General features: G+C 51.8%; 1 protein-coding gene across 6 annotated transcripts in view; it reads right to left on the bottom strand.

The window, feature by feature from the left end:
• Positions 1-11,011, bottom strand: part of DPYSL5 (dihydropyrimidinase like 5) — a 64,159-nt gene extending 53,148 nt beyond the window's left edge. The window contains exon 1 of one of the 6 annotated variants that reach the window (XR_014787261.1): positions 10,608-10,722. Coding sequence is in view for 2 of the 6 variants with exons in the window: in XM_084831070.1 (XP_084687196.1) it covers positions 10,608-10,753 (146 nt within the window). In the remaining 4 variants the exon portion in view is untranslated. Of the gene's footprint in view, positions 1-10,537 lie in introns of all 6 variants that reach the window. The other 5 variants (XR_014787255.1, XM_084831070.1, XM_084830995.1 and 2 more) reach the window with 5 other exon arrangements.
• Between the last annotated feature and the right edge of the window lie 2,247 nt (positions 11,012-13,258).

Raw genomic sequence — 13,258 nt, 5'->3', positions numbered from 1 at the left:
CAAGCGCAAGTTGATCACGCTGCTGGAGGAAAAAGTAAGTGGACTGGAGCGGCGACTGTCGACCCTCCGGGGAATAAGAGAACACGAAGAGTTCTTGGACAGAATGGGGGAACTACAGCAGCAAAGGGAAGACCAGAAGCTTGAAGAGCAACAGCAAGAAGAGGCAGTGGGAAATTCTGAGGTGAAGAAAAATGGAATAGAGGATACTCCTTGGAAAAGGGTGACAGTTAGGAGAAGAAGAACTAGACGCCACTCTGCACCAGTGGAAGCAGTGGAGCTGTGGAACCGATTCCAGGTACTTGCGGATGAGACTGGAGGACAGCCTGCAGAGGAAGAATCACAGGGGAACCTGCATGAGAGTGAGCAAGAGACTGAAGGTCAGTCAAACAGAGGCGATGAAACCCAGGCCTACAACACCAAGAAGAGAAGAGTGGTAGTAGTGGGAGACTCCTTGCTGCGAGGGATCGAGACCCAAGTATGTCACGAAGACCCGTGGACTCGCCAGGTATGTTGTCTCCCGGGAGGACGGATTAGAGGCATGACTGAAAGGTTGCCTGCACTCCTAAAGCCCACTGACAGGTATCCCTTTCTTCTCATCCATGTGGGAACAAATGATACCGCCAAGCGGAGCTACGAAGAGATCACGTCAGACTTTGAAGCTTTGGGAAGGAAAATCAAGAACTTTGGGGCCCAGATAGTTTTCTCATCCATCCTTCCAGTAGTTAGAAGAGGGACAGAAAGGGAACGAAAAATACTCCGGGTGAATGACTGGCTACGAAGGTGGTGCCGACGAGAGAGATTTGGATTCTGGGACCACGGGCTATACTTCCTGGAAGATGGGCTGTTGGCTAGGGATGGGTTGCACCTCACAAAGGATGGGAAGAATGTGTTTGGCCACAGCATGAAGAACTTCATCAGGAGGGCTTTAAACTGAATCCTACAGGGAAGGGAGATGTAAGGTGGGGGTAACAATGGACATAGGCGCATGCACTGCAACGGAGAGAACAGCTCTGATAGCGCCCAATAATAGTCTTCAGATACATGTAGGAAGAAAGCCAGACTATGAAGCACATGGTCTTCGATGTCTATATACTAATGCCCAGAGTTTGGGAAACAAACAGAACGAACTTGAACTCTTAATACAAGAGGGAAATTATGACCTGATAGGTATAACTGAGACTTGGTGGGATGACTCTCATGACTGGAATACAGCAATTGAAGGATATAACTTGTTCAAAAAGAACAGGAGGAACAGAAAGGGGGGTGGGGTTGCACTGTATGTGAAAAATACATATCTCTGCACAGAAATACAGGAGGAGCAGCTTGGTAGCCCCATCGAGAGCATCTGGGTTGAAATAAATGGAGCAAAGAATAAAAGGAACCTGGTGGTCGGAGTCTACTACCGGCCACCCAATCAAGGAGAAGACAAGGATGAAACTTTTGAAAAGCAAATAGCCAATGTTTTAAGGAAGCATGATGTAGTAGTAATGGGGGACTTCAATTTCCCCGATATTTGTTGGGAGACGAATTCTTCAAAACATGGCCCCTCCAGGAAATTCCTGACTTGTATGGCGGATAACTTCCTCCTACAGAAAGTAGAGCAAGGAACTAGAGGATTGGCTATCCTTGACTTGATCCTAACCCACAGAGATGACTTAGTGGATAAAGTAGCAGTTACAGGAACGCTGGGGGAAAGCGACCATGTTGTACTTGAGTTCTTGGTTCTAAGGGAAGCAAAAGCCGAGTGTAGTCAAACGCGTACCCTGGATTTTAGGAAAGCTGATTTTCATAAACTCAGAACAATGATCAGTAAGGTCCCATGGCAAGCGATGCTAGCGAGAAAAGGAGTCCAAGATGGGTGGGAGCTTTTAAAAAAGGAAATTCTCAAGGCACGATCACAAGCAATTCCAACAAGAAGAAAAGGTGGAAGACAACAGAAGAAGCCAATGTGGCTTCACAAAATGCTTAGGGATGACCTGAAAACAAAAAAGGACACATATAGGAAGTGGAAAGAAGGCCAAGTAACAAAGGAAGAGTACAGGCAGTTAGCACAGAATTGCAGGGATGGTGTCAGGAAGGCTAAAGCTGAGAACGAGCTGAGGTTAGCGAGGGATGCTAAAAGCCACAAAAAGGCTTTCTTCAGCTACGTGCATAGTAAAAGGCAGAGGAAAGAAATGGTGGTTCAGCTATTAAATAAGGATGGCAAAAGGATAACAGATGACAAAGAAAAGGCAGAGGTGCTCAATTCCTACTTTGGCTCAGTCTTCTCCCAAAAGAGGGTCTATGACCCCCCTGGCAAAGGCCAAGTACAGGCTGAAGGGGCAGGATTGCAGCTTGAGATCAACAGGCATATGGTCAAGGAACACCTCATTACTTTGAATGAGTTCAAATCTCCAGGGCCAGATGAACTGCATCCTAGAGTCATAAAGGAACTGGCAGAAGAACTCTCAGAACCGCTGTCTATTCTCTTTGAGAAATCATGGAGGACCGGGGAAGTGCCAGATGACTGGAGGAGGGCTAACGTTGTCCCTATCTTCAAAAAGGGTAAAAAGGAGGAACCTGGGAACTACAGACCAGTCAGTCTGACATCAATCCCTGGGAAAATTCTGGAGGAGATCATAAAGCAATCCATCTGGAAGCACCTTGACAACAATGCCGTGATTGCTCGAAGCCAACATGGATTTGTCAAAAACAAGTCCTGCCAGACAAATCTGATCTCATTTTTTGATCAAGTAACCTCCCTTGTAGACCGTGGGAATGCTGTAGATATCATATACCTCGACTTCAGCAAAGCTTTCCACAAAGTGCCCCATGATATGCTGATGAGCAAACTAGCTCAAAGTGGGCTAGATGAAACAACGATCCGGTGGATCCACAGTTGGCTATAGAACCGGACTCAAAGAGTGCTTATCAATGGGAACTTCTCAAACTGGGGAGAGGTAACGAGTGGGGTACCGCAGGGCTCAGTCCTGGGCCCAGTGCTCTTCCACATTTTTATGAATGACTTGGAGGAGGAGGTGCAGGGAATGCTGATCCAATTTGCAGATGACACAAAATTGGGCGGGATAGCTAATAATTTGGAAGACAGAAACAAAATTCAAAGTGATCTGGATAGACTGGAGCACTGGGCAGAAAACAACAGAATGACATTTAATAGGGACAAATGCCAAGTTCTGCACCTAGGAAAAAGAAACCAAATGCACAGTTACAAAATGGGGGATACGTGGCTCAACCACACTACATCCCAGATACACACTACATACTCAGCACTGGTTAGGCCTCATCTGGAGTCCTGTGTCCAGTGCTGGGCACCACACTTTAAGAAGGATGCAGACAAGCTGGAGAGGGTTCGGAGGAGGGCAACAAAGATGATCAGGGGACTGGAAACAAAGCCCTGTGTGGAGAGACCGAAAGAACAGGGCATGTTTAGCCTTGAGAAGAGAAGACTGAGGGGAGATAGGATAGCGCTCTTCAAGTACTTGAAAGGTTGTCACAGAGAAGAAGGCCAGGATCTCCTCTCCATCATCCCAGAGTGCAGGACACGGAATAATGGGCTCAAGTGAGAAACCAGATTCCGGCTGAACATCAGGAAAAACTTCTTGACTCTTAGAGCAGTATGATAATGGAACCAATTACCTGGGGAGGCGGTGGGCTCTCCCACACTGGAGGCCTTCAAGACGAGGCTGGACAGCCATTCGTCAGGGATGCTCCGACTTGGATTCCTGCATTGAGCAGGGGGTTGGACTTGATGGCCTTGTAGGCCCCTTCCAACCCTACTATTCTATGATTCTTCTGGTGGCCTGAACAGGGCTGGTCTGGCTGTGCAGGCAACCCAAGCCAAATATCAGTACTTGGCATTTGCATAGCACCTGAGCATATCTGTGTATGAGTTCTCCCTAACACTTACAACAGCCCTGTAGCTGTAAGCTAGGCCATTGTTGATGTTCCCATTTAGCAGATGGGGGCAGAGAGTGAAGTAGCTTGCCTAAAGCCACCCAGAGAGTTCGTGGCTGGAATTAGAGACTTCTTGGCGCCATGTAATGTTTACGTTTGCACAAAGAATTGCAAGATGGCCATGCATCTGACGGGTGGAGGGCTAGGGGCTTCCTCGGATCGTATGCTGTAGCTGCCCAGAGCAGCAAAATGTCTTGGGCTGGCCCTGTGCCCAGAACTGCAAAGAAAGGGTTTCAAGGCAGGCTGAGGGGTCCCAGCACTGTTGCAAGAGGAGTGCTCCCTCTCTCCTAGATGGCTAATGCTTTACAGCAGAGAGCATTCTTGTTAAGCAGGTCTGCGTTGCACTTAGATATCTTTTCCCTTTGCTGATGTATGGGGAGTTCAGAGCAGCCTTTGCAGGATCAACTTCCTTGAAGAAGAAACACTACAAACTCTTGAAGTCTTTCTTTAACACAAAAAACCCAACTTTACAAGCCTCTTACAGGGGAGTGGTGGAAATATGGCGGTAAGCACAAGCAGAGTTGGGGGGGGGGGGCTGCCCAAAGGCCAGCATGCCCTCATCCTCCCAGCGCAGCGTTTTACAGCCTTTAAAGCAGAAGTGCTTTTGAATGAGTTCAGTCTGCGTGTGCTACGAACACAGCATGGATCTGTCCTAATGGCAAGGCAGGGCCTGGCTTTTCTGGTGGACCTGGAAATCTTGATGTGTGATATCTTAAGCTTTGTGCTTCAGCCATTCGCAGGTAAGATCTGTGTTGTGCCAGAGTCTGCTTGAGCTAACTTGTATTTATGTTTCTAGTTTCTCTTAAATACTTCTGGGATTTGCTGTCAGCAATATTTGGCCCTCCCCTCCACAAGCTTTGAAAGATCAGTGAAGTTGTGCTCCTTGTTTACTGTATAGAAACCAAGGGGTGGTCTTTGCTGCTCAGGAGCATGCAAGATGGACTCTACAATCCCAGAATTACGTGTCCCTGTTTGTGCTTCCTTCCCTCCTGGTATAAAAATAGGAAGTTGATCAAAATGCAACATGCCAAGATTAGGGATTAATTTAAACTGTTTCCCTGTTTATACGTGAAACATGACCCCCTAGATCAGCCCTGGTCCTGTTTCGGTCCCCTTCCCTCTCCAGTTTCTTTTAAAACTTTGTTTCCCACCTCTCTCACTAACATGGCTACTAGTCCTGATGGCCTTATGCTAACTCCAGTATCAGAGGCGGTATGCCTATGTACACCAGTTGCTGGGGAACACAGGTGGCAGGGTGCATTTGCACTCATGTCCTGCTTGTGGGTTTCCTGTGGGTAGCTGGTTGGCCACTGTGTGAACAGAATGCTGGATGAGATGGACCTTTGGACTGATCCAGTATGGCTCTTCTTATGTTCTTTTGGTGGCTTACACCCCAAATATAATAAAATACGAATGGTTGAAGAAGACCATGACAGGTACAAGAATGGTGTGGGTGGGTACAAACAATATTAATCAGCTTACATTGAGAATTGGCAAGAAGGGTTCCTTGATTAGAGGTGCAGAACTCTGGTGTGGTCTCTGGAGAACAGCTGTGGGAACAAAGGAATTGGGTATACATAAGAACACCTTTTTTCTGGTGCCTTGCTTTTGAGTCCTCAGGATTAAGGAACTTGTGTGATTTGTCCCATTTCCTGGGGCGTTGAGAGCTGCTTGCTGTGGCTAGAGTCTGGAAGTTGGTGACTGGGAAGAGCTTTTGTTAGGGGAAGCTAAAGGTTTTAGAGGTGATATGTTACAGTTACTGAGAAATTTCACACCAGGCTGAATTGGTTAGTGAGGGTGGAATGGGTGGGTGGGCTTTGTCTTCTGCTCTATGTCTTGATGCCATTGTTGGAGCCATCTTTAATGTGTGGAAGATGATGCTGTGGGGCAACAATGGGGCTGGATAACCCTGTGGGCTTTTGAGCTCTGTGATTCTTTGACCAAGTTCTTCTGCTCAGCTTCATGACTGCTGCAGGAAGTGGATTACTGGCATGTTACATTGGTTATCATAGCCTTGCATGCGATCAGCAGGCTAGTAAATGTTATTGCCTGCAGATGTGTTGATTGGTCACTAGTCTAGATGGTTCCTCAGCTCTGGCAGAATCTCCTGAGTGGTTCTTTGCTCATGATTTCTCTGGAACTGTGGCTCCCTTTGGTGGGAAATGAGTCAAGGCATTGATGTGCCCAGGGACGACTTCTCTGAAACCGCTCCACAGCAGAGGGCTGCCCCACCCCAGCGAAGCGGCCCATTCTTCGGCCTCTAAGGGCTGCAGCATCCAGAGTGCCTGGTGGTTTGCCTTAAGGGTCTCCCCTTTGTGCTGGGTGGGGGAGATAGCATGAGCTCCTCTGTGTTGTGTCCAGTCTCGACCTGCGCAGCTGCCTTCCTTGCAATTAGAGCAATATGCATGATTCGAGTGGGCTTCAGGATGGCGGCTGCACTGGAGGGACCCACCTGGCCTTGTGTCTCTCTGTCTCTGTGGAGCCCCATGGCCTATGTGGCTGTGACCCTACCTTTTTATTTTGACCCACCTGATTGTGGCAGGAAGTAGAATGGTAGCCGTGGCTGGTCCAGATTCTGGCACTGAAAGGGATCTTTTTTATTGAGGTTTGAAAGGACCCAAAAGCTATCTAGTCCAAGGGAAACTATCCATGTGCAGGGATCTGCTGGAATTTAAACAGCACAGATCTTCTTGAGGAAGCCCCTACCCTTTCTCTCCTTCTCATCCCAGCATGTTGTCTGCACATTATAGTCACCTGTGAGTGGTATAGCCCACATTTTGGATGCAAAAAGTCCCAGGTGCAGTCTTCACCTTAAAGGATCTTAGACATCAGAGTGGCAAGGATATTCTCTCTCTCCCTCTCTCCGTCTGAGACTGTGGTGAGCCACATCTGGTTTGACTAGGCTGTACTGAGCTAGTTGGACCCAAAGACTGGGTTCTCATGACACGCCAACCAACAATGGTTTGTTTTCTGGAGCAACCTACAGTTGGTTAGCATTTCATCTGTACCCGTCCCCCGTCCCCCCCACTAACACGGTTGTTTCCCCCAAACAACCCACGCTGAGAACCAATGGTCTGCAGTAAGGGTTGTTTTACCTATGGTGGGTTAGCATGTTGTCTGGCACACCAGCGGGGGTTACTGCAATAGCGTAAGAGCTGCTCTGATCCTCTTGAGCTATCTCTGTTCCCACGATCTGCCTAGCAACAGACTGCACCTGCCAGTTTCGTTGCAGTTCTGCAAAGTTTCAAGACGTTATGTGCTCCCTGCACGCTTTTTTGTGCAGTGTTATAGAATCATAGAATCATAGAATAGTAGGGTTGGAAGGGGCCTACAAGGCCATCGAGTCCAACCCCCTGCTCAATGCAGGAATCCAAGTCAGAGCATCCCTGACAAATGGCTGTCCAGCCTCGTCTTGAAGGCCTCCAGTGTGGGAGAGCCCACCACCTCCCCAGGTAATTGGTTCCATTGTCGTATTGCTCTTACAGTCAGGAAGTTTTTCCTGATGTTCAGCCGGAATCTGGCTTCCTGTCACTTGAGCCCATTATTCCGTGTCCTGCACTCTGGGATGATGAAGAGGAGATCCTGGCCTTCCTCTCTGTGACAACCTTTCAAGTACTTGAAGAGCGCTATCCTATCTCCCCTCAGTCTTCTCTTCTCAAGGCTAAACATGCCCTGTTCTTTCGGTCTCTCCACACAGGGCTTTGTTTCCAGTCCCCTGATCATCTTTGTTGCCCTCCTCCGAACCCTCTCCAGCTTGTCTGCATCCTTCTTAAAGTGTGGTGCCCAGCACTGGACACAGGACTCCAGATGAGGCCTAACCAGTGCTGAGTAGAGGGGAACTCGTACTTCCCGGGATTTGGAAGCGATGCTTCTATGAATGCAGCCCAAAAGAGCATTGGCCTTTTTTGCAGCCACATCACATGGTTGGCTCATATTCAGCTTGTGATCGACAACAATTCCCAGATCCTTCTCGCTTGTAGTGTGGTTGAGAATGAGAGGGGGAAGAAGCTTCCCCCTCTCATTTCAGCCTTCTGTGCTGCTGCTTGTGAGGGGGGGCCCACACCCCACTTGGAAGCACTGGCGGGAGCTGTGTTTGTTTTGCAGGGGGCCTTCCATACAGAGGGGAGCACTGTGTTTGAATCAGAGTGTCAAAGCAGCTGCCAAGCAGTCATTGTCTGCTGCCCCAGCACAAGGCAGCCTGCCTCAAGGTTTTGTTTGCCTCCAACAGGCAGCCCCTCCCCCATTCCCATCACCAAGCAACATGGGAGAGGGTCAGGATACCTTCCCCACCTGGGTCCCAGCTCTGAGCCACCAGCTTGGACCAGGCCATGAAATCCATCCCACCATCATCCTGGCCTCAGATGCCACAAACACGAGCATGGCCTCAGCAACGGGCTCTTCCAGCACTTAAGAAATAAACCTTTGCTCACCCACCAGATTCAGTGCTGCTTCACCACAGCCACAAAAGATGACAACCCAGACATTTTGGGGGGTGGGGGGGTAGTGGACACTGCTGAAAGTTTGTGACTTGGCACATGGCAGAGGGATGGCCTAGGTGGGGGCCTTTTGATCTTCTCCAAGATCTATGATGTGCCAGCCCTGTGGCCAGCCTGACAGGAGAGAGCAGCACTGTCATCTAGGTACTTGGATGCATTCCAGCCAGGTTGGAAATTTTTTCCCAATTCCTGAGCATCAACTAGAAGCTTCTCAGTCAGTGGGAAGATAGGCATTTAGGATTTTTCTGGTCCTAATCCTGACAAAAGCCTAATTCACATACAGTTTTTTGTTCAATGAAACAGCCAGAACTTGAGGCAAATTATTTAGTTATACCTGTGATTGCCCCCTCGCAACCTGCACCCCCCCAATTTGTTCACTCCCACAGGATCAAACAGGGAAGCAACATCACACACACTCTGCCCTGCCCCCACATACTCCCAGGCTTTGCTACAGCATCTAAGGCTGCAACCTACGCATACTTACATGGAAGTTAAATTCCATTGAACTTAATGGGTCTTAGTTCTGAGTAAACATGCAGTTGTAAGATTCTCCCCATCAGGCAGGAGGGAGTGAATTCTAAGGCAACAGGAAAAGCTCTCTCAGTTGATAATCACAGCCAACACAGGGATGTAGGAAGGGGACTCCCCCTTTTCCCTTTAGGGCCCCAACTAGGCAAAGTAACAGCAGCTCTCCTCAGTTGCCTTCCTGACATGAACGAAGGCAGCACACGAGGAATCCATGTGGTAAAGAGAAAGACAGGGAAAGGAGCAGGCTGCTGGAGTTGCCTCCTTGTTAAACAGCAAGAACTTCAGAAGGTGACCAGCATCACTAACCCCCAGGAACTGCGGCCAAATGAACGGGGAGCATGACTCAGGCTGCGTCTGCCCTTTAAAAGACAGGAGGCACAGAAGAAGGCAGCAGCTGTGTGCACTAATCAAATTTATCCCCTTTGGACGGGGCGGGTCTGCTGGGTCGGCGCAGTGTCTGGGCGAGGACCAGACCGATGGGGTGAGCTGGAGCGACTGCTCCCTCGGGTCAACAGCCCTTGTTCCAAGAAGATTACTTCTGACTAGGCTCCGTAACGGGGCTACTGGATCAAAAAGCTCCCCCGGGGCTGGGGCTGGGGCTGGGGCTGGGGGTGGGGCGCTGGGCCGCCGCGGGGCAGAGCGGCTCATCCGCCTCGGTACAGCTCCACCACCGCAGCTGGGTGGCGCGTGGCAGGCACAGGACGGGCGTCTCGGCTGCTGGCAGGACACGAGCCGCCCGCCGCCGCTCCACCGACACGCGCCGGAGGGCAGCGGGCGCCCGCTCCAGCCTCGCACGCGGCCGCGGCCTGGGCCTGGGCGAGGCGCGGGGCGCTGGCCCGGTCCGCAGCAGGCAGGGCTGGCGCCACGGAGGGGCCGCCGCCGCCCCGGCACGCGGCCGGGCCCTCCTCCGTGCCTCGCGCCCAGCGCCCAGGCGGGGGCCCGCCGAGCTCTCCCCAGCGGGGCGGCCCGAAGACAGCCTCCGCCGCGGGGGCGCCCCGCCCCGCCCGGGCCAGGCGGCGGCGGCGGGAGGGGGGACGGGCGCCCGAGCCGGACGAAGCCCAGCCCTGCGCCAGCCCCGGCGCCGCGGCCATTGTCAGCACGGCGGGCGGGCGGGCGGCCCCAGCCCCGAAGGGCCCGGGCCGGAGCCCGCCCGCCCGCCCCGCGGAGGGCAGCCCGCAGCGCGGCCCGAAACACAAAGCCGCCGGCGCACAAAGACCGGCGCCGCCGGGAGCATCCCGGGGCGGGGGGGCTTCGGCGCGCGGGGCCTCGGCAGCAGGCGCGCCACGGCCCCCGGGGCGAGGAGGGGCGCGCACAGGCGGGGCGCTGCCGGGCGCGCCTCCCGCCCGGGCCCGCAGACAAAGGGGGAGGCCGCCCAGCCCGCCGCCCCTCGCCCGCCGCGTGCGGGAGGCCCCGAGCGGCCGCGGCACAGGCGTCGAGCGGCCGCCGCCCGCCCGGCGCCCCCGCCCCGGCCGCCGGCGGGGCTCGCGACGCGCGCTCAGGGAGGGCGCTCCAGGCTCCTCCGCCCGGCCCAGGGCGGCCCGACGACCCCCCGCACTCACCCGCGCCCCGGGCCCCTCGGCGGCCGCCCCGTCCGTCGGTCCTCCGCCGGCTGCCGCTCGCCGCGCTCACCTGCTCCTCGCGGGCGGGGCGAGAGGGTCTGCGGGCCGCCCCCGCCTCCTGCCCAATCGCAGCCCTTCCCCAGCCGCCGGGGGCCTGGGAGGGGCGAGCTGCGACTCCCGGCAGGCCCAGCGCCGGCCGGGGCGCGGCCGCTCCATCCTCCGCTCCCTGCTCGGGTTGCCGTGGCGACCATGGTCTGGGCCTCCTCCGGGAGGAACGGCAGGCCCGCCGCCGCCCGCGGCGCTTCGGTGGCCCGGAGGACTGAGGCGGGGCCAGCCGGCCACGCTCCCCGTCGCCAGCAGCGAAGTGGAAGGGAGGCCAGATAGTGGTGACCAATTCAGGCTGCGGTCCTACGCCTGGCATTCACCGGGGGGCAAGTTCCATTGAGCTGAAGGGGACTTACTTCTGAGTAGATCTGTATAGAGTTGCACTGTAAGCGTCACAAAAGCCAGCTTTGCCACGCCCACCCCCATGTTGAACAGTGTTGAAGTAAAAACGATAAAGGCTTAGTTGTCCTGTTTTATTAAGATTCTGATCAACATGCTCATTTGGACCCATCAAAACCAGCCTAGCTGGCTGTCACTTGGGTTTGCATGTTTTCCGCTGAACCTCAGTGCAAGTCAATAGGCAAGTTAATATCTGAATGCATCTCCAGGTATTGTCGTTCAGTCGTGTCCGACTCTTCGTGACCCCGTGGACCACGGCACGCCAGGCCTTCCTGTCCTGCGCTCTCTCCCGGAGCGTGCTCAAGTCCATATTCATTGCATCGGTGATGCTATCTAGCCATCTCATCCTCTGCCGTCCCCTTCTCCTTTTGCCTTCAGTCTTTCCCAGCATCAGGGTCTTTTCCAGTGAGGCTTCTCTTCGCATTAGGTGGCCAAAATATTGGAGCTTCAGCTTCAGTATCTGTCCTTCCAATGAGCACTCAGGGTTGATTTCCTTTAGGATGGACTGATTTGACCCTCTTGCAGTCCAGGGGACTCGTAAGAGTCTTCTCCAGCACCACAGTTCGAAAGCATCAATTCTTTTAGAGAGCTTTGGCTATTGGGCGGTATAGAAATGAAATAAATAAATAAATAAGAAAGCATCAATTCTTCGGCGCTCAGCCTTCCTTATAGTCCAGCTCTCACAGCCATACATTACTACTGGGAAAACCATAGCTTTGATTAGACGGACCTTTGTCGGCAAGGTGATGTCTCTGCTTCTTACTATGCTGTCTAGGTTGGCCATAGCTTTCCTCCCAAGGAGCAAGCGTCTTTTAATTTCATGGCTACAGTCACCGTCTGCGGTGATCTTGGAGCCCAAGAAAGTAAAATCTGTCACTGCTTCCATTTCTTCCCCTTCAATATGCCAGGAAGTGATGGGGCCAGATGCCATGATCTTCGTTTTTTTAATGTTGCATTTCAGACCAGCTTTTGCACTCTCCTCTTTCACCCTCAACAAGAAGCTCTTTAGATCCTCTTCGCTTTCTGCCATGAGGGTGGTATCGTCTGCATATCGGAGGTTGTGGATAATTCTCCCGGCAATCTTAATTCTGAAATGTGATTCATCCAACCCGGCGTTTCTCATGATGTACTCTGCATAGAAGTTAAATAAGCAGGGCGACAATATGCAGCCTTGTCGTACTCCTTTCCCAATTTTGAACCAATCGGTTGTTCCATGTCCGGTTCTTACTGTTGCTTCTTGGCCCTCGTACAGGTTTCTCAGGAGACAGCTAAGGTGGTCTGGTACTCCCATCTCTTTAAGAATTTGCCACAGTTTGTTTTGATCCACACAATCAAAGGCTTTAGCGTAGTCAATGAAGCAGAAATAGACGTTTTTCTGGAATTCTCTTGCTTTCTCCATGATCCAGCGAATGTTGGCGATTTGATCTCTAGTTCCTCTGCCTCTTCGAAACCCAGCTTGTACTTCCGGTAGTTCTCGGTTCGCCTACTGCTGAAGCCTAGCTTGTAGGATTTTGAGCATCACCTTGCTGACATGTGAAATGAGCGCAATTGTGCGGTAGTTTGAACACTCTTTGGCGTTGCCCTTCTTTGGAATTGGAATGTAAACTGACCTTTTCCAGTATTGTGGCCACTGCTGAGTGTTCCAAATTTGTTGGCATATTGAGTGCAGCACTTGAACAGCATCATCTTTTAGGATTTTAAATAGCTCCGCTGGAATACTGTCATCTCCGCTAGCTTTGTTGTTAGTGATGCTTCCTAAGGCCCACTTGACTTCACTCTCTAGGATGTCCGGCTCAAGTTCAGTGACCGCACTATCATGGCTATCAGGGACATTCAGATCTTTCCTATATAGTTCTTCTGTGTATTCTTTCCACCTCTTCTTAATCTCATCTGCTTCTGTTAGGTCCCTGCCTTCTTTGTCCTTTATCATGCCCGTCTTTGCACAAAACGTTCCCTTGAGATCTCCGATTTTCTTGACGAGATCTCTAGTCTTTCCCATTCTGTTGTTTTCCTCGATTTCTTTGCATTGTTCATTTAAGAAGGCCTTCTTGTCTCTCCTTGCTATTCTCTGGAAATCTGCATTCAGTTGCATATATCTTCCCCTTTCTCCCTTGCTTTTTGCTTCCCTTCTTTCCTCAGCTCCTTGTAAAGCCTCATCAGACAGCCACTTGGCTTTCTTGCATTTCTTTTTCTTTGGGATGGATTTCGTTGCTGCCT

This window comes from Heloderma suspectum, chromosome 1 (genome assembly GCF_057233095.1).
Source record: "Heloderma suspectum isolate Gila_16-S chromosome 1, 16-S_ref, whole genome shotgun sequence".
NCBI lineage: Eukaryota > Metazoa > Chordata > Lepidosauria > Squamata > Helodermatidae > Heloderma > Heloderma suspectum.
Note: the sequence above shows the minus strand (reverse complement) of the source record. Positions and strands in the feature narration are given on the sequence as shown.